This window comes from Corvus hawaiiensis, chromosome 26 (genome assembly GCF_020740725.1).
Source record: "Corvus hawaiiensis isolate bCorHaw1 chromosome 26, bCorHaw1.pri.cur, whole genome shotgun sequence".
NCBI classification, from domain to species: Eukaryota; Metazoa; Chordata; class Aves; order Passeriformes; family Corvidae; genus Corvus; species Corvus hawaiiensis.
In genome coordinates, this window is record NC_063238.1 from 34,145,536 (window position 1) to 34,172,588 (window position 27,053).

At 41.7% G+C, this 27,053-nt stretch overlaps 1 protein-coding gene across 1 annotated transcript in view; it reads left to right on the plus strand.

Moving 5' to 3' along the window:
- The window catches only part of NSMCE2 (NSE2 (MMS21) homolog, SMC5-SMC6 complex SUMO ligase), a 131,800-nt gene that overhangs the window by 27,429 nt on the left and 77,318 nt on the right, over positions 1-27,053 (plus strand). The window contains exon 3 of the mRNA XM_048286897.1: positions 10-116. Coding sequence (XP_048142854.1) covers positions 10-116 — 107 coding nt within the window. The remainder of the gene's footprint in view (positions 1-9; positions 117-27,053) is intronic.

A 27,053-nucleotide genomic window follows, 5' to 3' on the forward strand; every position in this document is an offset into this window, starting at 1 on the left:
ATTTTGCAGATGATGAAGAAGATGTTAACACTGTGGAAAAAGTCATGTTAGAATATGCTACAATGGACAGAGAACTTAATCATTATATAAAAGCATTTGAAGAAACCATAAGTCAGGTAAATTATATCTTCTCATAAAGTTATGAAAACATATCCTTATTTAAATAGTATCTTTTAAAAGACACAAATGTTACATTTAAACAATATGTAATTGGAAAGACAGCTCTTTGGCAGGTATAAAATACTGAAGTTACCAGTACAACTAATAATTTTTTTTCCCCAGCTTGCTACAGGGTGGCAGAACTTATAATTTCTCCCCACCAAACTCACACCATTGGGAATATGGGATGAGTAGTGCTTTGGAAATGGTTGAGGGCACTGTGGTTAAGACACCCTACTCTCAGGTGATCCCACCTCATGTGTTGTGGAAGATGGAAGTGCTCATGGGTGAGGCAGCTGATTTCAGGAACAGACTGATGGCTGTGGCTGTAGAGAACCGATATTTTAAAGCCTGCTTCCCACTGCCTTCCTGCCACCTGACTTGGCTGGTGCTTGTAAAGGGTGAGCTGGCGGATTGCTCGCTTAATGAACCAGGGTCTCGCTGTGCCCCCGGACAAAGGACGGACAAAGGACGGACCAAGGACGGACGAACTCCGGGCGCGGTGGCGGCGGCGCTGGCAGTGGCCGCCAGGGTGCGCCGCGGCCGCGCGCTGTCCGTCCCGTCCCGTCCCGTCCCGTCCCGGGCTCGGCGCGTTCCCGCGCTTGGTTTGGCGCGTTCCCGTCCCGGGCTCGGCGCGTTCCCGCGCTTGGTTCGGCGCGTTCCCGTCCCGGGCTCGGCGCGTTCCCGCGCTTGGTTTGGCGCGTTCCCGTCCCGGGCTCGGCGCGTTCCCGCGCTTGGTTCGGCGCGTTCCCGGCCCGGCGGGAGCGAGCGGCGGGTCCGTGGCAGAGCCGGGCAGGGAGGGGGCAGGTCCAGGGCGGCCGGACCTCAGTTTCAGGCCACATTGTGCCCGAAGAACTCAACTTCCTGAGAGACCTGCTCTGTGTGTCTGCCCAGAGACTTCTCAGTGTCGCTTTTGTATGGATTTCTCTAGAAAAGGCAAAAGCACATCCCTGATTTCCGTTCGGGGTGGGAAATCTGTTTAGCAAAATGTTAAGGTAGCAGAGCTTTTCAATTAAACCTGCCTTGCTATTATCTTGCTATTGCTTTTTGTTCTTTTAGAAGCAGTAAAAGGAGAGCAAAGCAATGCTTTTCCCGCTAGTGCTGTTGAGATGCCTACATGGTTTTTCTGTTGTAGAAAGGTTTTCCATTAATATTTTTTAAAATCATCTGATGAGATGCTTAACTGAAAAATCTTCATTCAAATAATTAAATATACATGTTTAAAAGGAGTTCAAAAGTATGTCTACATCAGCAAGTGTTGGACAGAAATAAATACAGGCACTGTTCCTCATTTAGTCTTTAAATATACATTTTACTTCAGATGTCACTGTAATTGCAGACCTCCTAGTTTATATTGGATGGTTCAGAACTTTTTCCTTTTATTTGGACTACTCGTGATTTTTAAAGCTTCCCTAGTACATCATAACATAGTCCTCATTGTTAGAGACTAATGATATATATCCAGACTTAAGTGAAACGTAGTTGGTTTATATTTTGATTATAAGCTGTTAAATATTTGATGTCTTATTGTTATAATTGGAATTTCAAGTAATTTTCAACAATGACTTTTTAACTTCTTTTGTTATTGCCATCTATCAGCAAAACACATTTTTTTCAAGTTTAGGACTATAAAGAGCAAGTCTATGCCTTCACCAATAAAGCACTCAAATCCTGTTTATTTCAGATCACTCATGGTATTTTAGGTTGAGCACAGGTGTAACTGCATCCCTGAAGTGAAGGTATTTTTGTCAGTTTTGGCAGGGCAGTGATACATTTGTGATTTTTAGGATTGAATATTTGTTGTGTGCATATCTGTGCTGGTGTGCAAAAAAATACACCTGGAAGAGTTGGTTTTCCTTTTCTCCCCTTTTTTTCACTAATGTAGCTTATTTGTGTTGTTGAAACAAGCTCATTTCCTGTTATTTCAGTCCTAAGGTTTTGAAATTGCAGCTCCAAGATATTTAACATATTTTAGAGTCTACATGATTATAAATTTGGTAATGGCTGATCTGTTAGCCTCTAGCCACACTTCTCCTGTCTCTGCTTCCTGCTTCACTCTAGGGAATTGTCTGTACTTTCCCCTGCCAGCATCCTGAACAAACCTTTGCAAGTATGAAAAAGAAATGTATATAACTTTTGCTGCAGAACAGAGTTACAGTCTATTCTCTGAAAAATAACAACTCATGCTTTATTTTGGAGGCTAGCTTCATGCTATGCCTCTGGAACTGCACTGCCCATCTCCAGTTACCTGTCAGAGACAGCTTAAAATCTGCTTCTGGGAAACAGATACTGTTGCTGAATTTAGCGCTGCACCTGGAAGTAGCTGTAGAGTGGCTTGGGTTTAAAATAGCCTCCACTCACTTGCTCCCTGGTTCCATCTGAATTCCTTACCTGAGGGCTTTGGGGAGTTGCAGCAGGTCATTAATTTTCACAAGCAGACTGTCCTTCATAGACAATGTTAGCAGGATTTGTCTCCAGCTGCAAAACACATTTTATCTGATTATTTTCTAAGTTTGTATGTTGATGATTTTTCTGTTCTTTAGTTTAGGCATACAGCAGTGAATCAGAAAGTGTGTTAGAGTCTGTGTTTCACGTTGTAACCAGCTGCTTCTAGTGAAATGTCCAACTGGAATTTAGCAAGATAAAGAGACAGCAGCAGTTAAAATTCCTGATATATTATTTTACTATGTGTACCTTTAAATGGCATTGACAAAAAGATGATATTGTACAACCAAAGGATTGTAATGTAAATAACTAGAAACTAGTATGAGATACAGTCACATGTTTTCTCAAAGCCAGTTTTTTTGTTGATTTAGGCTGCAGTAGGTGGAATGCAGAAGGCGAGACATACCAGCATCCTCTTCTGGTTGAATCAGCAGCCTGTTGAGCAAGAATTGTGCGATTGAATCACAGTGTTTCCAACAATAGGCTGTGGGAAATCCTTTGTCTGTGGAAACTCCCTGTGCCACTGGATTTTCTTGTACCTGTGTAATGACTGGACTTCTGCTGCTTCTTCTTCTTCTTTCGTTTTTAATGGGTATTTTAAAAAGAAACTAGCCAATATTCAGGTCCTTTCCATGCAAAGTCCAGACAGCACTCTTATTTTTAGTGTAACAACAAATGACTGATGGAGCTGCAGTATCTCTTGCAGAATTTTTTATACTCTTGAAATGGACCCAAATGATTAGGACCCAGAATCAAGTGTTCCCTACTCTGAGAGAGTTCTCAAATAGCCAGAATGCCAGCATATTGTGTTGTCCCAAATATAGATTCTTTCACCCAGTGTGCAGGAAGACAATCCACACACAGAGTCAAGATATTTGATTATATTTCATATCTGTGTGGAGAATGGGTTCTAGGTGGTAAATCCATAAAGTGAACAGTATGCCAGGTGCTCATTTTTATACACTGTGAACAATAAAAAATTGACATTTCCCATATATGTAACAACCTAACTGTGTAGTCATTGGCTTTGCATTCTCTCTTCTGCATGTAATTTTGCACTCATTTTACTGTGCATGCTCTGTGAGGAAGTGGCTAATGTGAGCAGGGGGTGATCATAGCCTACGGACAGGTATTTTATTGAATTTATTTAATGAGCACAACGTTCAAGCAAAGTTGTTCTTGGCATTGTAATTTGATTTATTGTGTCCTCCTGTTCTTGCTTCTTGGGTCATGGCTCTTGGTTCCTGCAGGTTTGGCTATGCCCTAATTTTTCATAAGTTCTTTTCGTTTTCCTGTACCGTCTCCTTGTACTTCATTTCAACAATTGTGCCTGCTTCCTCACTCCCACTCTGCTCTCTGGATTAGCAGGGATGGTGGTGGTGGATTGAGCAGTCTCTCAGCTTTTCAAGCATTTGGTTTCTTTGGGACTGTAAATTTTCTGAAGCTGGGGTATATTTTCTGAAGTCCCCAGACTTCTCTAGATAAAATGAATTACAATGTATTGTAGATCAAAGTAGAGAACAAGGAAGACAAAACTAACTTCTAATGTTACATTATTGTCACCTCTCTTTTCTTCTCCTTTAGGGAAAGGGAACCTGGGCTATTTTGTTTCTTTTGCAGGTGACAGGAAATTGTTGAATGTGGTGATGGCATCTCTGGCAAAGATTGCTTAGTGCTTCCTTTTGTAAGTTACTGTTTTGCCAAACATTGGTTTGTCTTGCTTGAATTGTGTCTGCCTTTTGCTAAACCTGAGCACTGTGACAGGATGAAATCCAAACCTTAGTGAGGTGGAAGAAACACAGAAGAGACATATTTAAGAAAAAAACAAAGAGAAGGAAGCACTCAGAATGAGAAGAGGCAGACAAAAAGTTAAAGGACATGGGCTTTGTAAGTCTTGAGATCATGTAGACAGATGGGCAAGAGACTGGTTGAAAGAGTGCTAGAAAGGAGGTGGTGTTGAGTTGAAGAAAAGATGGAAGTACTAGATGTTGTGTTGGTGCTTGGGTTTTATCCCTACTTCTGCTAGAGCTTTCCCACGTTGTTCTTGGTGAATCATGTCTATCACCATGCTGCTGACATCTTTGTTTTCTGATTATCCTGCATGGAAACTGATTTGAGCAATTATAATTGTAATTTAATTCAAAGATAATCATAGTTTGAATGCAGGAAGTAAAATTAAATTGTTCGTTGTTGGGTTTTGTCTGTAAAACTACTACATACAACTGATGTAAGTGTATGTTTTGAGAGGATTTGAAGTCTGGATGTGTTGGTCATTCATGCCTGTGTGACTTCACACCTTGTCAAGTGTTCATTCTTCCTTTGCAAAGATGAGGGGTGCACCATGTTCCTTGTACAAGAGTGGTTTTGTTTCTACAGGATATACAGGAGCTACTCTTAGAATAGTTTTGTATTTTTTAGAATAGTTCTTTCCTTTAGACCAGTCAGTTCATTGGAGTATGAATAGGAGGGGATGCTTGTTCACTGCATTCAGTAATTTAGAGCAGATTACTTAGTGTTGGGGTCTGTTACCTTAGTGGCAAACCTGCAGAGGGATAATTCCCTTCAGTGACGTAGGTCATATTCCAAGCGTGCAGCTTGTGAGTGATCTAAAAGCCTCTGCAGAAAAGGAAAGAATCCTGTTTAAAACTGCTGTACAGTTAAATCCATGGTCCCTGTTTGATTTGTAACCTATATAGCAGAATTCTAGTTTCTTCACTTAAAACTCGTAGTACAATGCTGTAGTGATTTGGATGGTCTTCCTTGGTGTCTCGGTTTTGAAAGACAGGTGTCTGCTAAGGAAGGCAGAAGCCCCCCCTTGAAGTGGCAGATATAACCCCTTTTCCCTCTAAGTTATTATATTTTGAAATCAAGAGCCTTTAGGCGAAGATGTGGGAAATAGGAATAACAGTTCTTTACTCTCTCTCTCTCTCTCTCTCTATATATATGTATATAACCAGTCAAACAAGCAACAATAACTACGGCAGTAACAGCAAACAATCACAAACCCAGTCCCAGCCCTCTCGGCTGTCAGGCCCTTTCCCCTCGGGTGCAGTTCCGCTCGCAGCCGGCAGGGGCGCTGGCGGCTCCCGGTGAGCAGGGCAGGTGCGATGGTTCCCCCGCGGCTGCAGGGGGCGCTCCGGAGCGAGCTCGGGGAGCACGCGGCACTGGCGCCCTGGGATCCCGGGAAGGATGGAACAAAGGCTTCACAAACCCCTGGGCAGCTGATCCCGGACTCTCGGGAACAGCAGGCTGGAACGGCAGGCTAGAACGGCAGGCTGGAGCGGCAGGGACGAACGCAAATCCCGGGTGGCAGACGAGATGTATCCAGATGGGAGAACCCCACGGAGGCCCAGGCAGGCAGGGCGAGCAGGGCTACAGCGTAGCGAAAGCTCGAAGCAGCAGCGGAGCAGGGCAGCCACAGCCCGGTCTCCAGCAGGGCAGGGAAAGCGGCTTTTGGGGTCCCGGCGTTGTTTCCAGCAGGAAGAAGGAACGGCCAAAAAGAAAGAAGCAGCAGCTCCTTTCTCTGCAGCTTCTCTCTCCGGACGCTCAGAGCGAACTGACCCCACACCCAGGTGTAGACAAAGGAGTAGCCAGGCCCGCCCCACTCCCTTTTTTGTCTTTCTTAAGTACAGCTATTTGTCCCCTAGCAACATGCATATGGGAGAAAATTCCTTTAACAGGAAAAAACTAAGACTAAACTAAAACCCCAACACTTGGTCTCATAAAAATGAGTGGGACTTACCTTTGTTAACCAGCCTCTGCCAGCATAGATTTGTAGGCCAGGAGTCCTACTGGAGAAGGTTCTGCCAATATGTCCAAGTTTTGACAAAGCAAACTAAAGCAACAAAACACTTCTGCAGTGGTAGCTCCACTTGCAGCGCGGTCTTTGAAGGAACAGCAAGGTCAAGCAGAGGATGTGATTCCAGCCAGCTCCCATCCTTGTGGCACAGCTATGGCAGCAGAGCTAATGTGATGACCAAGTCCAGTGTACGTGGCAAGTGCCAGCAGGATCATCAGTGACTGCTGCTGTCTGTGAGAGACAAGACTGTGCTTAAAAATCAGATTGTAACTTAGTTTTCTGTTGGGATAAGTACCAGGAAGACTGTGAATCCCAAGGGATTCATGTGTTTTAGCTGATTTGGGACTCTCTGACAGTGACTGACACTGTGATATCCATTACAGTGTTGTCAGTGAAACAATTTTTGACATGGAACTTCCTAGTTTCATCGAACAAACAGCCTTGTTTGGTGCTGACACTTTCTTAATAAGCGCTTTGCTCCTCTTTCTCCCTCTTGCTACACTGTCATGACAGCATGTCTTAGGGCAAACTGATGATACTGATGATACCCATATCTGCAACTGTGACCTTCACTGTTCAGCTGAACTCAGAGCATTTCCTCTGACATGTGCAGTGCATCAGTGTTTCTTGATTCTGAAATATTGTCTGCTAGCTATGAAAATTTTGAGACCTTCTTTTTATCAAAAAAGTCCTCTGCTGCACAGAAATTGCTCAGGAAGGTCTTTGTGAAGTACCAGAAAAATGGGTTTAGTGGAATAGATATATCTTTTCTTGGGCTGGCTGGGAGAATAAAAGAACTCTTGTAGTCTTTTGCTGCATTTATCCTGACTCTAGAATTGTAAAAGCAGATGGTTCTATCTTGAAATTCACTCAGAGTGTACTGAAATGCACCATCAGCAGTAACAAGTCAAAACCCTGGTGAAAGAAGTTGTACCTGTGCCAGTGTCTTCTCTTCCACTGAATAGTAAATAGATTTTTGGATATCTTGTTTCATCTTTAGAGTTTTGTTTTTAAACAATGGATGTCTTCTTGGCTGTTATTTTGGTACCTTGAATTCTAATTGGAATTCCTCTTTAGAGCCTGTTTAGTTGCTATCGACTATTGAAGCCACTTCAGACTCATCATTCATCTTACAGAATAAGCAAAATATGGACATTGGATCAAATCCTTATAATGACTTGGGCAGGATAGTAGAGGAAAATAATATGTGGCTCTATAGTTAGGCCTCTGCATCTATATATATATGATGTCACAGGACTTACTAAAACTTTTACAGGCAAACTTACTTCTAGCATTAGCTAGCTATGGAGTTCTTTAGTATTGTAAAGTTTCTTCAGTGCAATTTCTTTGATATAATTTCTGATCAATAGTGTATTTCTTGCTCTGTCCTACTGCCATCTCCAAACAGTAATTCAAACAATACAGCACTGTTGTAGGCATGTACTCTGCTTCCTGCAGAAACTGGGACAAAGATGCATTTCAACACATTTCTAATATTTACTTTATAATATTTGCATTACTTTTTTGTGTGTCTCTCTATGTGTCGGGCTAAGCATTTGATGGCAGCTGCTCTTTTATTTTCCGAGAATTAGTGATCTGTGTGTGTAGTTCTCTACAGTTATATGTTGTCAACATTTGGGAGCTGCGATTAAAATACTTTTTTAGTGAGCAGCATATAAAGAAGTAGGAGTAGAGTTTTATTTTATGTGGGTTATATAGCACATCCTCAGTAATGTGTCTTAGTGTCTTCTAGCAAGCATAAAAATGTGTCCTGCTTTTTGGAGAACAAGCCCTGGAAACTCTTGCATATGGACATAGGTTTGTTTGACTTTACTGTGGTTGCTTACATTGGTCAAGCTAAACATTTTCCTAAATATTTGCAGTGTCAACACTGTAGTTGCTGAAATGGCCCTTGGCTTGTGTGGGTAGGAGTGGGGCAGCAGGGGCCACAGCTGGTTACAGTGAAGATTTGGATGAGAGGAAATGTTCTGGACCTAGGGCTATCACATGGAACTGGGAGTTCTGTAGATACAGTGGCAGCAGGGATAATATTAAGAACAAATGTGCCCAAAGAAGTCCTGAGAACCACATCGTAATTTGAAAAGTGTGTTTGCTATGTTGGGCAGCAGTGCTGCCCAGTAGGTAGCAAACTAGCCTAGGATTAAGGAAGACTGGATGCAATTTTGAGGTCTACTCGCAGCTTGTGTGGTTGACCTTGACAAATTGTTTTACTCTGTACTTTGGGCTGTGGTCCTGTGTTCATTAACACTGCATTTGTGCAGTACCAAATCACCTGGTACCACATTCTCATCAAATAAGCCAGATCACATGATACTGCTTATGCTGTCTGTATTCTTGCTGCAGAAGGACAGACACTACCTGATGGAGCATAACTCTGCAAAATTAGAATTGGCAGAGTGGGTTACACTCAACCGATGTGTCATGCAGCTGTGGTGGTTTTGATCTCATACGAGACGTACTGAAACTGAATTTACTGTCTCGCTCAACCACGATCTCAGTCGTGTGGACAGCATCCCATATCACTGTCTGTAAAGAAATTTATTTTTTTTTCTACCTGAAGAATTCAAAGCTATTTGAATTCAATTTTTAATGATTTTATTTTAAAACTGAAGATTGCAGTTGGCAGTCTGAAATTTTTCTGAAATTCCTGAAGGTCACACATAGAGCAAATAAGTCTCTGTGATTTGGATCCCTACTTTTCTAGGCAGTGTTGGCATTTCAGAGTCAGTGTGAGTTAACTCTGTCTGGTTTAGCCTAGCCTAGAGAAAGAAGATAAAATTTTGAAATGTAATGAAACTGGTAGGTGTTGAGGTAAGATAGCCTGATTAAAAAGCTATCTTAATCTCAAATAGTGGATTTTTTTTTTTTTTTGTAGATGAAATTTATTATTGGAAACACTGGCATTGTAGTTTCAGTTGCTCAGTAGTGAAAATAGTCTTTCAAATTAATCATCTCATCTAGAAAGCTCCTGCTGACAGTCCAAGGATTTAAATCCTTGGAGCCAGGGGGTGGAGGTTGAGTGGTAAATGCTGGATGATTCTCAGCAGCGGGGGTTTTTACTTTAAATTAGTTTCTCCTGTTAATTGAACACACCCAAGTTGATCGGTGTCAGTGGGGAGGCAGTTTCTGGAATGCCTTCCATAAAATGTCTCCCTCCAAACATTGAGTGTTGTTTTAATTACTGTAATTGTTTCCAGAAATTATATGTATGTGTTGGATACTTTACTATTCCTTCTCCAAAATTTTAAATGTTAGGTCACTCATTTAAAAACACTTACTTTTTCTCCTAGTGTATTTTTAAACTGATATTATCAATAAAAATACCCAGTTACCCAGATTTTCCCTAAGCAAAATTCTTAGCGCATTTATAATGAATCACAGATACAATGTTGCTTCCAGCATTAACTAGATCACACTTTTTTTTGTGGCTGCTACTGCCACATTAAAGAATTTAATGTTATTCTTTAATGTAATGTAATTCTTTAATATTTTCATTAAAGAATTTCAGCTAAGAAGGAGTTAGTGGAAGGTGCTACTCTCATTCCTAGTTTCCTCATAAGTTATATTATTTGGGACTTTTTCTTGTTGAACTGTTCAATACTGGGTGTAAACAGGAGTGTGCATACAATGTGTCGCATGTCATTTAGAATAGACCAAAGTCATATGACTTTGCAGTATGGTTTGTTGTGAATGTCTTCACTTTTACAGAACTGTGTATTTGGGGCCTTTGTTAAAATGGAGAACATTTCTTTGCTTTATTTTTTGATGCTGGGAGTTAAGAGCAACTTTTTGACATTTATTTCATTAAATCGAATAATGGGTTTCTCATTATTTTTAACACATGCTCAACCTGTGCTGAAAATGTCAAATAGTTTTTCTCTCTCACATTTCATATTGCTCCTGTTGAGGGAAGGTAGTGCTTTGATTTAAAAGTAGCAGCATGGCTTCTTTGTGTTTGTGATGTGCTGCAGTATGTAACTATGCCCATTTTAGTGCCTAATGAAATAAAAAAAAAAAATCTGCCTAGTAGTATGTATGCATTTTATTTATTATCTTTCCAATTTGAAGAGGAGGTTTCAAAAAATACCTAAATCCTGCCAGAAATCAATACCAGATGTCACACTGTCTCCCAAAAGTGGCCCCATTGTTGATAACCTACTGTGAGTTACAAACAGTGTGCTTGATAATAAAGATTGGCAAGTTGAGCTAATTTCTCATCTTATTTATCTGAGCTAAGTGCATACCCTGAGCAAGCTGATTTAACAAGCTGAAGTATTTCTTTTGTCCTTAGACTTTTGTGTTTACACTGACAGTGAATGAAAAATACTATAAAACACTTAAGAAAATATGTACATCAGATGCACTTCAAGCTTCCTTGCAAAGTGTGAAGTTCCCATGTTAACATGTATTCACACATACTACACCAGATAAATTCTACAAAACCAGAGAAATTAAAAGCTCAGTGATGTTGCTAGTCTTTACTCTTCTGGCACTCTTCAAACGTTAGTGCCTCACTGCACTGCCACTGCTTCTGTGTGAACGATTCACAGTGTTTGTTCGACTGGGTACTTATCCACTGCTCAAAGCTGTTATGATGCTGTTTTTTCCCCTGCAGTCTGTTTTGTGGGGAGACGATTGGATAGCAAGGGCTTGGATGCAATGGTGAGTTTACAAGAGTTGCTGGGAAGATGGCAACTCTGGTAGGGAAAACTTACAGGGTGTGGTTTTGTGGGTTGTGATAATTGTTGTAATAGAAAGTGTGGGCTGTAAATGAAATGTTTCTCCATGGATATTTTTATGCTTAGTTGGAGGTGATCAAGGAATACGGGTAAAAGCTGGGCTGCGCTAGAGGCAGTTTGGTCCATTTCAGTAAAACTGTCTGTTGAAAGAGGGAGATTCTGGAGCAGCTATTAACAACCCCGCTGTATGCCCTTAGTCCTCACAAAACAACCCCACCTTTCCCCACTGTGCTCTGCTAAATTCCACTAATGATGAGCCATAGCCCTCACCACCATCTCCGCTCCATGGAGTGCTGGTGGGCAGCTTCTCTGCCTTTTCTCTTGCTTCCCAAACTCTTACATCCTGCTTAGGCTTTGGAATCCCTTTCTTGCCTTCTTTTGGCCTAACTCGGAGTTGGCTGTTGTTGGTTGGTCACTTGCCCTTGGGAGAAGGCTCAGCAGTGTTGCCTTTTCTCTCACTGACAGCAGTACATTGTATCTCTAGGCAGATATAATCTGACAGAGCAAATGGAAATACCATTGGACACTGTCTTGGGAGAATCTGGCCATTATGTGTGTCTCTACCAACCCTCTATGAACTAATTAGACCTGAGTTTAATGAGTCATCCTCCTTAATCTATCAGGGTTTGCAGATGCCTGGCCACCTTCGTCAGTCAGGCTTATAAACAAGTATCAGACAAATCCCATCAACCAGGTTTATGTGCACAGCATAGGTCACTGTAGTTGTAATGGTTGTTACAGCTCAGCATGAGTTTACACTTGGCCATTTCCAAGCCCCACAAAACTCAGACCCAAGCCCCTTATACCAGTTCATTTGAGCAGTTATCTACCTGGTAAATTTTTAATAGGAAGAGATTGTTTTATGGTAAGGGAAAAATCCAGCTAAAGCAAAAAGCACCTATACAGGATCACAGGTGTGGCTTCTGCTCAAGGAGAAACTGTCAGTTAATTTGGGTGAGAGGTGACTTTAATAGCCGTGTGTAGTCATGGATGGAACAGAAGTGTTTGTTCACCATGTGTCACATAAAGATCCATTTAATGAAATTATCCAGCAGCAGGTTTTAAATCAACAAAAGGAAGTAACTTTTTACACAGCAAATAATTACATTGTGGAATTAGTTGCCACAGGATGTTATGGAGACCAGAATCATTAATGAGTTCAAAAAGGTACTAGACAAATTAATAGAAGAAGAAATCCTTGACAGCTGTTAAATGCAAAGATTCAAATACAGTCACTGTCTTGGTAAATCCCTAAACTGCAAATTGTTAGTAATAGGGAAAGTATATGGTGAAAAACAGGGAGAGATCTTTCTGTTTGGTGCTCATTAAATTCCTACTCCAGCCTTTTGCTTCTGCCACTGTTAAAGAGAAGAGAATATGCTGGATGGGTCTTTAATCTGAGGTACCATATCTGAAAGGAGCAGAAAATAAACTGCATAGAAAACCCAGTCTCCACAAGCACTACTGCACCCTGAAATTTATCTTGAATGGTTACGGAGCTTTAAATAAATGACATTTATCTTCTGTTTCAACCCTATTTTGGAATATCATTCTATCTAAAAACTACCTTTCACCTCCATAATTTTAGTATTTGGAAAGTTTTTAGGATATCTAATAATTTCTCTCTTTGTTCTTACTCATATATTTGATGATTTAAAAAAGTAAGTAAATGAACAGCTCCTGCTCTGGGCATTGTTATATAATTGAAAAATTCTTAATCTGAAAGCCTGCTTCAAATCCATATAATACAAAACCACATAAACCATTTAATAATTAGGTACTAGCAGATAAAATCCAACTTGAAGTTTGCAGAGCTACACCCACTTGGACCAAAAAAGGGAGGAATCTTTGGCTATATCCTTGTTTTGCAGTCAGTTTTCTCCCTTAATGCCCCCAAAAAACTTAATAACTTGTTCTAAATAACAAATCTTGTGGTACTGGTGAGAGGAGGTGAACTACAGCTCTGGGTGAGTACTTGCTGGGACCCCTTCCTATAAACTTGAAATTTCAGCTGAAGTACCTGCTTTGATCTCAACTACACCAAATGGGATAAAATGTTTTCCTGGATAATTAGGTAAAATACAATGTAGGTTTTTTAACTATTTTGGTAGATCAGAATCTGAAAGTTTTGAGATCAGTTCTTGAGATTTGTGGATTGGTGAATATAAAAATGTCTTTTATATCCCCATCACCAGTGTCATAGAACAGATATGTGGTCCAACTGGGATAAATAAATGGTCAACTAAGTTGTGATTGTGGGCTGCTTATTATTGGAGATACTGGATAAGAGACAACAAAGCATGTTTTATTTCTTAAAAAAGAAAGCATTAAGTTGATAGCACTGTCAGAAAAAAACCCCAAAATTTGATGTGTGTTTTCATTACTTGAGAAAAGCTTGGCTCCACCATTTTTGTAACTCTTCAAATAGTTTTTTGCCTCTCTTAGCCTCACGTTTATGGGTCTGCAAAAACCCAGCTGCTTCAGCTTCTGTCAGTCATGAGCCCATGGCCCCTTCCCAGGCTTGGGTTTCTACACATGCCTCTTGAGCTGGGGAATCTGATATGGGATGCAGTATTTCAGCTATTGCCTAATCAGTGCTTCATAGAGGGGAAGAGTAACTTTTGTTGTCCTGCTGGCCACGCTGCTCCAAATCTAGCCGTATCCAATTTGCTAATTAGCAGTGAAAACGTTTCCTGAAATTTCACTTGGCATCTACCATGGCAGAGCTGCTACAAGGACAGTCAGTTCCTAGCATCTACTGATGCCTGGGATTGTCCTGCCCCTAGAGAAGCTGTAGAACTCTTCTTCTTGAACTTGGCTCTACCAGTTCTGATTTTCCTCAAGGTCCTTCTTGATTAAATATCTACTGCTTGATGTGTCAAACGCCACTGGGTTGGTTATGTCTAGAAGATTGCTGAGAGTGCATTTGGTTTCATCATCCAGGCCTTTGGTGAGGATATTGAACATACTCATCTCTGTTGTTCAGCGCTACAATATATCTCTTGGTACAGGCTACCAGCTGGATGGCAAACTGGTGTTTGCTGTGAGCATTACCCTCTGAGCTGGCTGGCCCAGTAATTTTCACTCTACCCAAAAGACCATTTGATTACATCCACCACTCGCCCCACATCTGCATTTCAGGTCAGTTCATCACAGAAAGCAATTATCAGTTTCATCAAGCATTAACTGCCCTTTGTGAGTCCATGCTGATTGTGGCTGATTACCTTTTTGTTCTCTGCTTGTTTGGAGGTGGATTCCAAAAGGATGTGGTATGTAATCCTTCCAGGGGTTGGGGTTAGGCTAAGTGCCCTGCAGTTGCCTTTCTTATGCCTTTTCTAAAGCCAGACACAGTCCTAGCCTTTCTCCAGTTTTCAGGCATCTGCCTCAATGATCATGTTTTTTTGGAGGTAACAGTCAGTCTAGTGACACATCAGCTGACTCTTTCAGCACTTACAGATTAATTGTGTCTGTCCTCATATATTTGAATACATTAGCATTTCTAACTCATTCCTAACTTGTCCCTAAACTGTGTCTTCTCAAACCATCCTGGTACATCTGCAAATCTAGGAGTAATCTTTGCCTGTGAAGATGGAGGCAAAAATGTATTAGGTACTTCAACCTTTTCCATCTGCACAACCACTAGGTTGTCTCCTCCATTCAGTAACATTCTCACATTTCCTCCGAATTTACACAACTATGTCTTGCTGCTATTTACATTCATCACTTGTTTTCATTCTAAATGTGCTTTGGTTTTCTCAATATTGTTCCTAAATGCCAAAGTAGTGCTTTTGTACTCTTTTTTTTGTTTGCTGTATGCTGTCCTTTTGCATTACAGTTCATTAATAACCTCCTTGCTTAGTCAGTGAATCTTCTACTTAAATACCAATCTTCTTGTAAAATAGGATTATTATTAATTCCTCAGTTGGCAATAAGTTTCCTACAAAAATTTACCAGCTAAGCTGGCACCTTTTGCTTCAACATCCTGGGAGATTCTGCTGAGCCATCTCCTGTATAATGCAAAGGCCATTTGCATAAAATCCTTAGTCCTATTTCTTCTTCTTACCTTCCCTGTCTTCTGGATCCTGAATACAACCAGCTTGTGGTCACTGCTCCCAAGCTACTATCTGTGACCACATTTGCCACTTTTCTTCCATGTTTGTGTACACAGGTCACATAGGATATTACCTTTGTTTGTTCTCTCTAGCATTTGCATTAAAAAGTTATCACCGATGCAGCCTAGAAACACCCTGTATTGCTTGCACAATGCCATGTGGCCCTAATGAGGACTAAGTCTGGTAACTGGGTTGTTTTTGGTAGTTTGTATACATCATTATCCACTTCATCGTCCCCTTGAACAGATGGTGTGTGACAGGCCCAGGCTGCTGCATGGCTCATGTTTCTTTTGCCTTTGCTTTTGACCAGAAGTGTCCTATCAGATAAGCCTCTGGTTTCACACTGGACCTCAGCATAGACAAGGAGATGCTTTGTAAGAAAGTACAACTGCCGTTCTTCTCCACTGCATGTTCTCCTTGAACAGCCTCCATGACACTGTTCCAGTAACGGATCCTATCCCATTTAATCTTTGTGATCCTGATGAGATCAGAACACTCTGACTGTGCATAAATTTCTAATTCTTCTTGTTTGTAGGCCAAGCTCTGTGTGTTAGTCTGCAGACACCCAAGGTTAGCCTGCACATGCCCTCCCTCCAAGCAGAAATGCGTAACTTTCCCATGTGGCCTTTTCTTACACAAACTTTTATCCTTCCTTTCTTTACCTCTGGGTGAAGGCCCCATTGTTCAGTGAATTTAGTTTAAAGTCATCCTCACTAGAATTGTAATCTCTTCACAGAGCTATTTTTGTCAGGTGGCTTTAATGTCTTCTTAACAGTCCATCTGCATTGAATGGGGCATTGTAGGCAAAGAAACCAAAGTCTTGCTGGTGACCGCAGCTGTGCAGACAGGCATCAGTGTGCTGGTTATATCTTCTATCCAGCTCTCTCCATTGACTACAAGGGTTGAGGAGACCACCACTGGGATTTCTGCCATCTCATGTTTGCTCTGAACTCTCTCTTCCATTTGAGCTGCTCAAGGTTTCCCTTGGCTGTGTTACTTCTGTCCCACAGGGGATGGCAGCAAGAGATAGAGTTTGGAGGGCAGGGTAAATGTTGGCAATTTGTCTGCAGCATCAGTGATCTAGGTTCTGGGCAAGCAGCAGACTCACATGGATAATAGGGATGGATTCTTCTGCTTCACATGGGAAGCATCATAATCCACTAACACCAGTGCTTTCTTTAGTACTGATACTAATCCATAGCCTTGAGATACCCACTCAGAATTTTATCACCAAACACCCTAACTGTTTCTGAAACTCTTAGCTAGGCACAGCTAGAAGATAAAACAGACCTATATTCCTGTTACCTGAAGTCATGGAATTCCAGCTTCCAAACAATGCAAGTTTTTATCTGCTTCTTGGTCCTTCAGTCATACCTTTCGTCTTGGAACCATAGGATAGAATCATAGAATCATTAAGGTTGGAAAATACCTTTAAGAGCTTGGAGTCCAATCATAAACCTCACACTGCGAACTACACCGCTAACTCATGTGTACCGCATCGACATGTCTTTTAAATACCTCCAGGAATACTGACTCAACCACTTCCCTGGGCGGCCTGTTCCAATGCTTGATAACATTTTTGGGGAAGAAACTTTTCCTAATATCCAATCTAAACCTTTCCTTGTGCAACTTTAGGCTGTTTCGTCTTGTTCTGCCACTTGGGAGAAGAGAGCAACTCCCTTCTGGCTACAACCTCCTTGCAGGGAATTGTAGAGAGCAATAAGGTCCCCCCTGAGCCTTCTTTTCTGCAGGCTAAACACCCCCAGCTCCACCAGCTGCTTTGTTGCCCTTCTTTGGACATGGACCAGTATCTCAGTGTCAACATTCATTTGCAAACTGACTGAGGGTGCCCTTGATTCCCTCACCCGTATCATAGATAAAGATATTAAATGGGACTGGCCCCAATACCAAGCGCTGGAGAACACCACTGGTGAGCAGCTGCCAGCTGAATTTAGCTCCATTCACCACAAACCCATGTTGGCTGGGCCTGATCCCCTGGTTATCCTGTATGTGCCATGTGATGGCACTCAAGGTGATCTACTCTGTAACCTTCTCTGGCACTGAAGTTAGGCTGACAAGCCTGTAGCTCCCCACATCCTCCTTCGTGCCCTTCTTGTAGATGGGTGTTACATTGATTCCCTTCCAGTCAACTGAGACCTCCCTGTTGAGCCAGGACTGGTGATAAATGATGGAGAGTGGCTTGGTCAGCTCTTGCACCAGCTCCCCCACTACTCTTTGGTGGATCCCATCTGGCCCCATGGACTTGTGTTTGTCTAAGTGCTGTAGCAGGTCACTGACCAATTGCCCTTGGATTATGGGGGTTTCGTCGTGCTCACTTTCCCTGTCTTCCAGCTCAGGGAGCTCGGTACCCTGAGAAAAAACAGTCTGACTATTAAAGACTGAAGCAAAGAAGTTATGAAATATCTCTGCCTTTTCTTTATCCTTTGTCACTGTGTCATTTCCTGATCCCCGTGCCCATGATAGCCTTCAACTGTGACATCACCCACAAGTCTTTCTCTATTCACAAGAGGAGGTCCAGCAGGTGCCTTTCCTTGTTGACTCCTGTTGGGGTTTGTCCCCCCTGCCATGTAGCCCTGGGAGAGGGGCCCTGGGGGCGAGACATGGGGTTTCCCTGCCCCTGGTCGCCCTCGTTCCCCATTGGTTGTTTTGTGTTCCCCTGCGCGGGCAAGGACCCTCGGGTCCCGGGATTGAGCAGTTCCTCAGCAGAGCCCCGGCCATGCGGCTGGAGAAGTAAACATCTCTGAAACATCTACCAAGAATCGGTCTATATATATATTTCTTTTCCACGGGCCTCATTGTCTGATACACATGTTGCAGCATCCCCACTGTAACAAATGGTGGCTATTGTGAGCAGAGCGAACACCAATCCCTAAGAACAGAAAATTTGTGAGTAAAAACCACTCTAGATCTCTCTCTTCTCACCTTGGTTTGGATATTCTCTCTGGACTATGGAAGAATCATGGGAAATGCGGCTCTCTGAACCACAGAAAGAAATGTATCTAGAAGTTAAAGGAATTCTTGAACAACAAAACAAGAAAGTATTTGTTCCGGGAGATCTAAAACATTTTTTAACTGGCTTTTCAAAAATTTCTTTTATATTTCTCGAGACTTACTTTTTGATATTGATCCTCCTGGAACTAGTCATGGGTGTTTTTGGTCTGAGATCTTGTGTGAGATAAAGGATCAAACAGAACATGCACTAGTGATAGAACCTCTCCGTGGATCCCTTGTAATCAGTGAAGCTCTTCAGGAGCATTTGTATGGTCTCATTACCCCTAGAGCAGAGGATGGCTGTAATCCTGTGGCCAAGACCGCGTGGCCGCCATCCCAGGAGCGCGTGACTGCAGCTGTGCCAGCGGAGGTGCCTGCGCTGGATGAGCCCGACCCCCTTGGGAGCCTGCGCCTTATCGCAGACCCCATCACTGTCTTGGGGTCCCCTGCTGCTCGACCGTGAGTGAGGGAGTGACGCCGCAGGTGCCGCAGGTGCCGTGGGCCATGTGCAGCAGAGAGGCGGCCCCATGAGCAGCCAGGAACTGGGGGTCGGCGTGGAAGCCCGCTCTGAGCACACGGCTCGGAGAGCCTTGTAGAGCGAGAAGCGGTGGCTTCCATAGTGACATGAGAAGCCCCGCAGTGCCGAGCCGAAACGAGGCCGCTCTCAAAGCAGCGTGGAGTTGGCAGAGCAGAACCGCTCACAGGGCGCGGGGCCGGCAGCGATGGCAACGCAGGGCCACCCAGAGCCCAGACACGCGCCGGAGCAGCGCGGAGCAGCTGCAATGCGAGGGCCTGACCGAGACATTGGAGTCGGCGAGGCAGCAGCCTCTCGGGACACACAGCCACAACAAACACGCAAGCACATGATAGGAGAAGTTGTAGCAACTAAAATCACAGGAACTGTGAAATGGTACAATGTCAAAAACAACTATGGATTTATAACACGAGATGATACGGGGGAAAATTTATTCATCCATAGAACTGCCATTAAAAGGAGTAACTCTAAAAATTACCTGCAAGGTGTAGGAGATGGGGAAGTTGTGCAATTTGATATAGTGCAAGGAAAGAAGGGTTTACAAGCAGCGAATGTTACTGGGCCTGGGGATATTCCAGTCAAAGGCAGCCGTTATGCACAAAATTATAAACAATATCCATCCCAGCAGCTTCCCTACCCACAACCTACTTTACCCTTTTACCCTATGCCCAATATGAACCCTTTCCTAAGTTCACCCCATCCCCAGTTTATTCCTAATCCGTTTTTCACCCCATGGCTTCCCTATACAATTCCCTTTCCCTACAACTCCTCTCCGATGCTGAGGGGGGGATGAAAAGGGGGAGGGAAGAAATTAAACCCTCTCCTGCCTCAGTTTCCCCACAAAGCATGCTCAGAGAGTCCGGTCTCCCTTCTGTCAGCCTTAAGATGTTCCAGAGAATCTGTTTGGACATTTAAAGACTCAGGAGGGTGGCTTGTTTCGTTTTAAAACTGTTCTTGTTATTTTTATCCATTTGTTTTCAATGTTAAGTTTTAAATCTCCTTTTATTAAAATAAAATGGGTGAAATATCGGGGTCTCCTCCCCCTGCCTGGGAGAGGGGCCCTGGGGGGGAGACACGGGGTTTCCCTGCCCCTGGTCAGCCTCATTCCCCATTGGTTGTTTTGTGTTCCCCTGCGCGGGCAAGGACCCTCGGGTCCCGGGATTGAGCAGTTCCTCAGCAGAGCCCCGGCCATGCAGCTGGAGAAATAAACATCTCTCTGAAACATCTATCAAGAATCAGCCTATATATATTTCTTTTCCACGGGCCGCCTTGTTTGATATGTGTGTTACAGTAATCCCCACTGTAACACCTCCCCAGTTTGTTTGCCTTGGGATCACATCTAACATTGCTTCCTCTTACTCTGCTGTTCAGAACAGGTGTTGGAAGATGGATGTGAGTTTGCCATGCTGCTTCAGGTCAAGAACTAGCAGTCCTAGTTTCAGGATAGGCAAATTAGGGTGATATACACAGGATTTAGTTTTATGTGCTTTTCACAACAACCATTCAGTAAAGTTGTTGTTATTTTGTTCTGTAAAGTATTTTTAGTAAAACCTCAGTGCCTCTTTCATTGAATGACTAATACATTTTCGTACATCTGAATTACATCTATACTGAGTCATTTAATTTTGTAATGACATATTTAAATGTTTAAATCTCTACAAAAGTTAAATATTGTAAAAGACTAACATTTTGTTCTAGGAGTTTGTGCCTGTATCACCACAAGCCTCTGCTAAGGGGAAGAACTCCTATGAGCTGAAAACTAACAGGATGCTGTATCGCAGAAATATTTTGGGAAGCCATAAATGAGCCAGCATGTCCTTGCACAGCCAGAATTTTGTTGGCTTTTTTGTTTTTTTTTTTTTCTCAGATCTGTTCTTCATCTACTTGCTGTGTAATGTTGTTGCATTTAACATTTCACAATACCGGTGTTGCACTCTTAGTTTTTCCTAACTCGGTGTTCACCCAACATTTCTAAAATTTTCCCTCATCTCAGACTATAGTTACTTCACATTTTGAAACTCAGGCTTTGTTTCTAGGGGAGGTTTTGCCAGTAACAGAATTAAAATAGTTATATCAGTGTTCTCTGCAGTCTTGGTTTGTTGTTTTTTTTTGTTTTGTTTTTGGGTTGTTTTTTTTTTTTTTTTTTTGTTTGTTTGTTTGTTTTTAATGGTAGGGTTTTCCTTTATTTTGTTTTTTTAAATTCTTACAGAGGACATGTAAGCTGAAATAAAATAAAAGGATCTGCAAGTTTTATACTGGCATAACTGTACCCGTCTTGCTTGTGTAGACAAGTTGAACAGCCTCAGCCTTCCTTGAATTACTTTGTCTTGTGCACTCCTTCTTGAAGTACTTTTTCCCTAGTCTGATGTCTTTCTCTTACCAGCTCACAATGCCCTTATATTCCTCGAACAGGTCCCTGTTTTGCCAGGCTCTCCTTACTTTGAAACACCTTGCAAGCTTTCACTTGTGTATCATTATGCTGGATTTGTATCTGTGTTTCTCCCTATGTGTGGTTGATACTGTGTCTTTGCTTGTGTGCCAGGTCCATCATTTACCCTATGAGCTCTTTAGGGCAGAGAGCTACTCATCACGTCATGTGCTTGCTGCAGCCCATACCATATTTTAGACTCCAGGGAGCAATCATCAATCATTGTGAAATACCAATATCCTTTTATTCTGCTATCTATGAATACTGCTTGGGGCTTCTCATTGCCTTCTTCAAGCAAAGAATCAAAGCTAAGAACCACAGAAAAAGTTGGTTTTGTACTTGCACAACAGGGTTGTATGGTGAGAAAGGGTTTGAAAAAGAACACCCACCACCACCAAACAAAAACAAACCACCTAGTTTTCACCACTGAGCAAGAGAGCTGGGACTGTACAGGAGAAGAATGGGAGATATTTGTAGTGGTAATTCTGAAATGAAAATAACTTTCTGCTCTGTAAACATTTGTATGTAAAATACAGAGAGCAGAATTTTCCAAAGTGCTTACATGATATAAGAAACAAAATGAGAAACTGAATCCACAGCTGAATGGTTAGGCAATAACCTGGGATGTGGGAGAGTCAGGTTCAAATACTTGCTGCAATTATCTTTTAATTAGTTATACAAAGTGGAACAACTTCAAACAGGAGAGATTGAGATGTCTTACTCCTGAATACCCAATAGCCTATGGGCTAGGACAACTAATATGGGATGAGCAGAGATTTGAAAACGGGTCACTCACCTTACTGATGACTGTTTTAACCACTGAGATATTAAATCTGATAGTATGTGGATTTCTCTCATCATTGTTTATGAGGCAGGATTTGCTTGACTTAAGCAACTAACTAAAGGAAAGGGTTTGTGGAGGAGGCACCCATTGCCATTAGAGGAATAGAACTTCCTGTCTCTTAGACAGTTTGCTTCGATAGCTGGCTCTTGTGATTCCTGGTTTTTTACACTGGCTTTCTCCATCCTTTTTATACAAGGTCTGAAAGTCTCATTTAAGGAGGGGATTACTTTGGATAGCCAGATCTCTAAAGCTTCAGTGCTACAATTTGCATCTTTGCTACAACTTAGTCTTTTTGTGTATCTAGTTGTCTGCGACAGAGTAGGGAGTTACAATAGTGCGGACAGACCAAACAGAAGGATGCAAAGGATTTTAAGCAAGGCTGACATATTAAATAGCAGACATAAAGACATTACATATTGTTAAAATGTATTTATTGCTAAAGGAGGAAACCATGCTAATATACTAATTACATCATCTTGAGACTGATAATTATCTCTACAGGATTTCATGAGTCCTCATCCATTTAATTTGTCCTAATTCAGAGCCTTGTCATCCTCATCTGCAATCTCTTGCCCAGATGGAGCATGGAAATCGACACAAGCATTCCTAATATGCAAATAGAGATCTGCAGTTCCACTTCAAAGTGTCAGCTTCTGAAGTGGGAGTTTAATTATTCCATTTTGAGTTAGTGATTCTGCAAAAGAGGTTTTTTTTTTTCTTCTGCCAGTGAATAGGGTGTTCTTTTTTTTCCTCTGCAGATTTGTTACCCAGCATTGCAGTAGGCATGTCTTACTTTGCCATGCAAAACAATGACCAGTTAATGATCCATTTGTTTACTGATTGCAATCCATAACTTCCTCAGGGAGTTGTTTGTCCTGTTCTTCTTGGGTTCTTTTGCATGTAGTATTTTATATAACAAGATGAGATTCCTCATTGCTCATCACAGGGATTCTGTCATGAACTTGACAAACAAGGTCATATATCAACTGCCTTATATTTTTCAGAGATGATCTGTGTCTCCAGTCAAAACTAAAATCTCGTGAACAAGGAAATGGGCTGCTGAGGTTGGGGAAGAAGAGAAATTCACGAAGCAAGAAATACTATAATGACTCTATATGGCACAGCAGAAGACAAAAACTAAGGGGAATGGGATTGTCCCCCTGCACTGGTGAGGCCGCACCTCAAGTACTGTGTCCAGTTCTAGGTCCCTCCATTCAGGAAGGACATTGAGGTGCTGGAGCGAGTCCAGAGAAGGACAATGGAGCTGGTGAAGGATCTAGAGAGTCAGTCGTATGATGAGTGTCTGAGGGAGCTGGAGGTGTTTAGCCTGGAGAAAAGGAGGCTCGGGGGGAACCTTATCACTCTCTACAACTCCCTGAAAGGAGGTTGTAGCCAGGTGGGGGTCAGCCTCTTGTCCCAGGAAACCAGTGATTAGATGAGAGAAAAAGGCTACAGACTGTGCCAGGGGAGGTTCAGGTTGGATATCAGGAAGAATCTCTTCACTGAAAGGGTGGTTAAGCGTTGGAATGGGCTGCCCAAGGAGGCAATGGAGTCACCATCCCTGGGAGAGTTCAAGAAATGACTGGATGTGGCACTTAGTGCCATGGTCTAGTTGACATGGTGGTGATTGTCAGGAGTTGGACTTGATGATCTCAGAGGTCTTTTCCAAATGTAATGATTCTATGATAGGAATTGATAATAGTTAAACTACAGGAACTGATCAAAATAAAAGGTGATTGGCTGAGATGTAGCTGAAATTTTATCTGATTGCGAATAACTACTGAGTAGAATCAAATCAAGTATTTTGTTGTGACATGTACTCATAAGGAAGATCCCTGTTGAAGTGTGAGGTGCAATTACAAGGTTAATTACTTACACTGAGTTATACTGTTCCACTTTGAATGGTGTATTTTCACTTCATAATGAGGTGAAGTTAAGGAGGTCACCAACAGTGAGGAAACTGCAACAGAAGCACTCAGGGCAAAATAATCCTATGTACCAGTGGGTGCACTTGGGAAAGAAAGCACTACAAGACCCCATGAAGAGGTCAGTGGAACTTGCTGTTCCTTCAAGACTGCTAGCCCCTGTGTGCAGGGGAGGCAACCTGCATCTGCATCTGCTCCCTAAACCTTTTGCCAGTGACTCAACAGGTGTTCAGTGAGAATGTAATATATAAAAGGATGAATGGAGGCATCCCATAATTAGGGCTAGTAATAAGGAATCAGTTTAGCATGTGATATACAGTGAGTCAGAGAAATGAAGGAGAAGCAAGTTTGATAAGGGTTATAAGAAGGAAAGTGCAGTACTAAAAATTGTGATGTATGGTGATGAGATGAGCTTCAGAAGAAGCTAAATTGGGAAACCGAACTTATATGAGAAAGCAGAAGAATGAGTTCAAAACCTAAATATGAGAGGGTTATAAATTAAGGAAGATGTAGGGAGAAGTTCAAATGGCAGGAGAGGTTGGCTGGCATAGGGCTTATGCTAGCAGCCTGAAAGAACTTGGGGGACAACTGTGATAGTGTTGCAGAAACTGAGGAATAAGAAAAAAAATCTATTTATTGAGTTTAAAAATAACAGAAAGGAAATACCTGCAGGCACAGAGTGATAAGTTTAGAAGACAATTACTTTTTTATGCTTTTAAATCCTGTGGTAAATGACAGTTTCTAATCATGGACAGCATAAAATTTCTGTGATTATCAGACAGCATAATGAGAATGTTTTTGATAGTCAAAAAAGTACTGATTTTTTTTTCAGTATTATGTCCAAACTCATAGTGGTGAGGCTTCCTGTGTAAGTTCTTGGAGAGACAAATAAGATTTCTACTCTTAACACCTTTTCTTGTCAGCCAAATCAATATTAAGAAAAGGGTATATAAATTCGAGGCTAAGCTTTTTAATTTATTTTGCTTTTACAAACAGCACTTTAACAGTGTATCTGAAGAGTACTCCACTTAGTTGTTCTGATTCGTGCACCTGTTTTTCCTATTGCCATGCAGACTCCTTCAGCCTTAGAACTGCAGATGACGACTCTCTTTTTTTCCTGTTTCTTCTCACCCTGCTGTCATATTTTGAAGACATGAGTAAATTGCTACTGCAGTCACACAGTCTCATTTACAGAAAATTTTATTTTAAATATGAACTATTTAAAAATTAAAGTTGCATTTTAATTACTTCCAACAATAAAATCAAGGGCTCGTGTGTAATGGGGGAGTCTATACATGCTGAAGAGTTGGAATATGATTTAATTTCTAGTCATAATTTTAAACCTGCATTGATAATTTGCATTTAGCTTTTTAAAAAGGCATAGTGTATGAATTGCAATAGAGTTGCAAACCAAATATTCCTGAATTTTTAAAATCTCTTCTTGTGTGCTTCCTATTCTAGAGTCAGCTACTAGATTTAATCCAGTCCACTTTACAGTTAGGTATTGCTATTGCTAGGATTGTGCTTAATTGCAGTTTCTTACACTGTTCACAGTTCTTCAGGTTTCCTTTATTGTGGAGAGTATGGAGCAAGGTGGTTTTGAACTAAGATGCAAGTGCTAATGTAATGACCTGTAACAAAAAAGCTGCTCAGGTTTTGTCAGAGTTCTGAGGACCCAGTTTTGTAAGGCTCTGTACAAAAGGGATGCACTGGAATCAGGAAGTTGGTCTGAGTTGTGCAGGACACACAGCTGGCACAGAAACAATCAGACAGTTGTGAAAGCATTTGTTGGCATCATAATAAAGGAAAATGGTGTAAAACAAGGATTTTGAAGAAGGATTTAAAGATATATTCCCAAATGTATGTTAGGAGCTTTCTCACAGCAGTAGGACCAGGAGAGAGAGAGAGAGAGAGTGAAAATATGTTTGTTTTGAAAATCAAACAGGTAGAGTGACAGAGACTGGCATCATCAGTTATCTGATGGCAAGAACCAGCCTCTTGATGCTGTGATAGATAACAGGAAAGGTGTGGATAGACTCCAAGGATTTTGGAAGGTCAATGGGAAGGATGCATAAGGTGGTAATGTAAACAAGATTAATCCAGGCTGTCACAGAGCATGTTATCTTTGCAAAAACTGGTAACTACAGAGGAGCAGCAACTTCATCTAGCATACTAGGAGCAAAGGCTAAGTTGAAATGCTCGTTTTCTGATCCAATTCTTTTTCTGAAGCTTTGCTGAAACTGCATTACTAACGAAGATGGGACCTATAAGCAAAGAGGAGGAAAAGAATTGCAGTTGAAAACATCCTTCTCTGTCAGCCTGCAGGGAACCTGTGAAAGTTAGGGAACTGAGATATCCTGTGACACCTGTGTTGCAAAAAGGGTATATTACTGTTTCAGAGTGTGCAGTGCAAGGCAAAAGAATCACTTGAGCATGTACTAGGAGAGCACGTAGCATTTGGCAAGACAAGGGAAGAGGCACAAGCTATCAGCCAGAACTGGTAAATCAAGAAGGATAAGACTGGAAGTAGGACCTGGGATTTAGTGGCTAATAACTCCTTTGAGGGCTGTCCCAATAGGAAACTGGATAAGTAAACATCACTAATATGGATGGAAGAATGTGATATGTAGAAAGGGTCAAAGGAGAGATTTGTCTCTGTGGCATTTGCAGTAAAGTGCAAAATAAAAGGCAATTCTGCCACCAGGCACAGACTGGGACAAGTGAGGTGTTTGTACCCACTGCAGTATAAGTAAGGTAGGTATTCCCAGTTTATAAGGAAATTGGGGAGCTTAGTACAGTTTCACTGGTTGGGTTTTTTGTTTGTTATGCTTAGCTCAGCGCTGTGCTATCACTGAATTCACTGTTCTGTGTTAAAGGTGGAGCTCTCACCCTGACGGAATTACTGCCATCCTGATCTGTATATTAATAAAGATATATTAATTTGGTGAGTCTAGGCTGCAAGTTTCTTCCAGGATTTGTTTTTTTCAACTAATGTCAATTTGAATGAAGCATGAGTCTGTACTTAAGATATCTT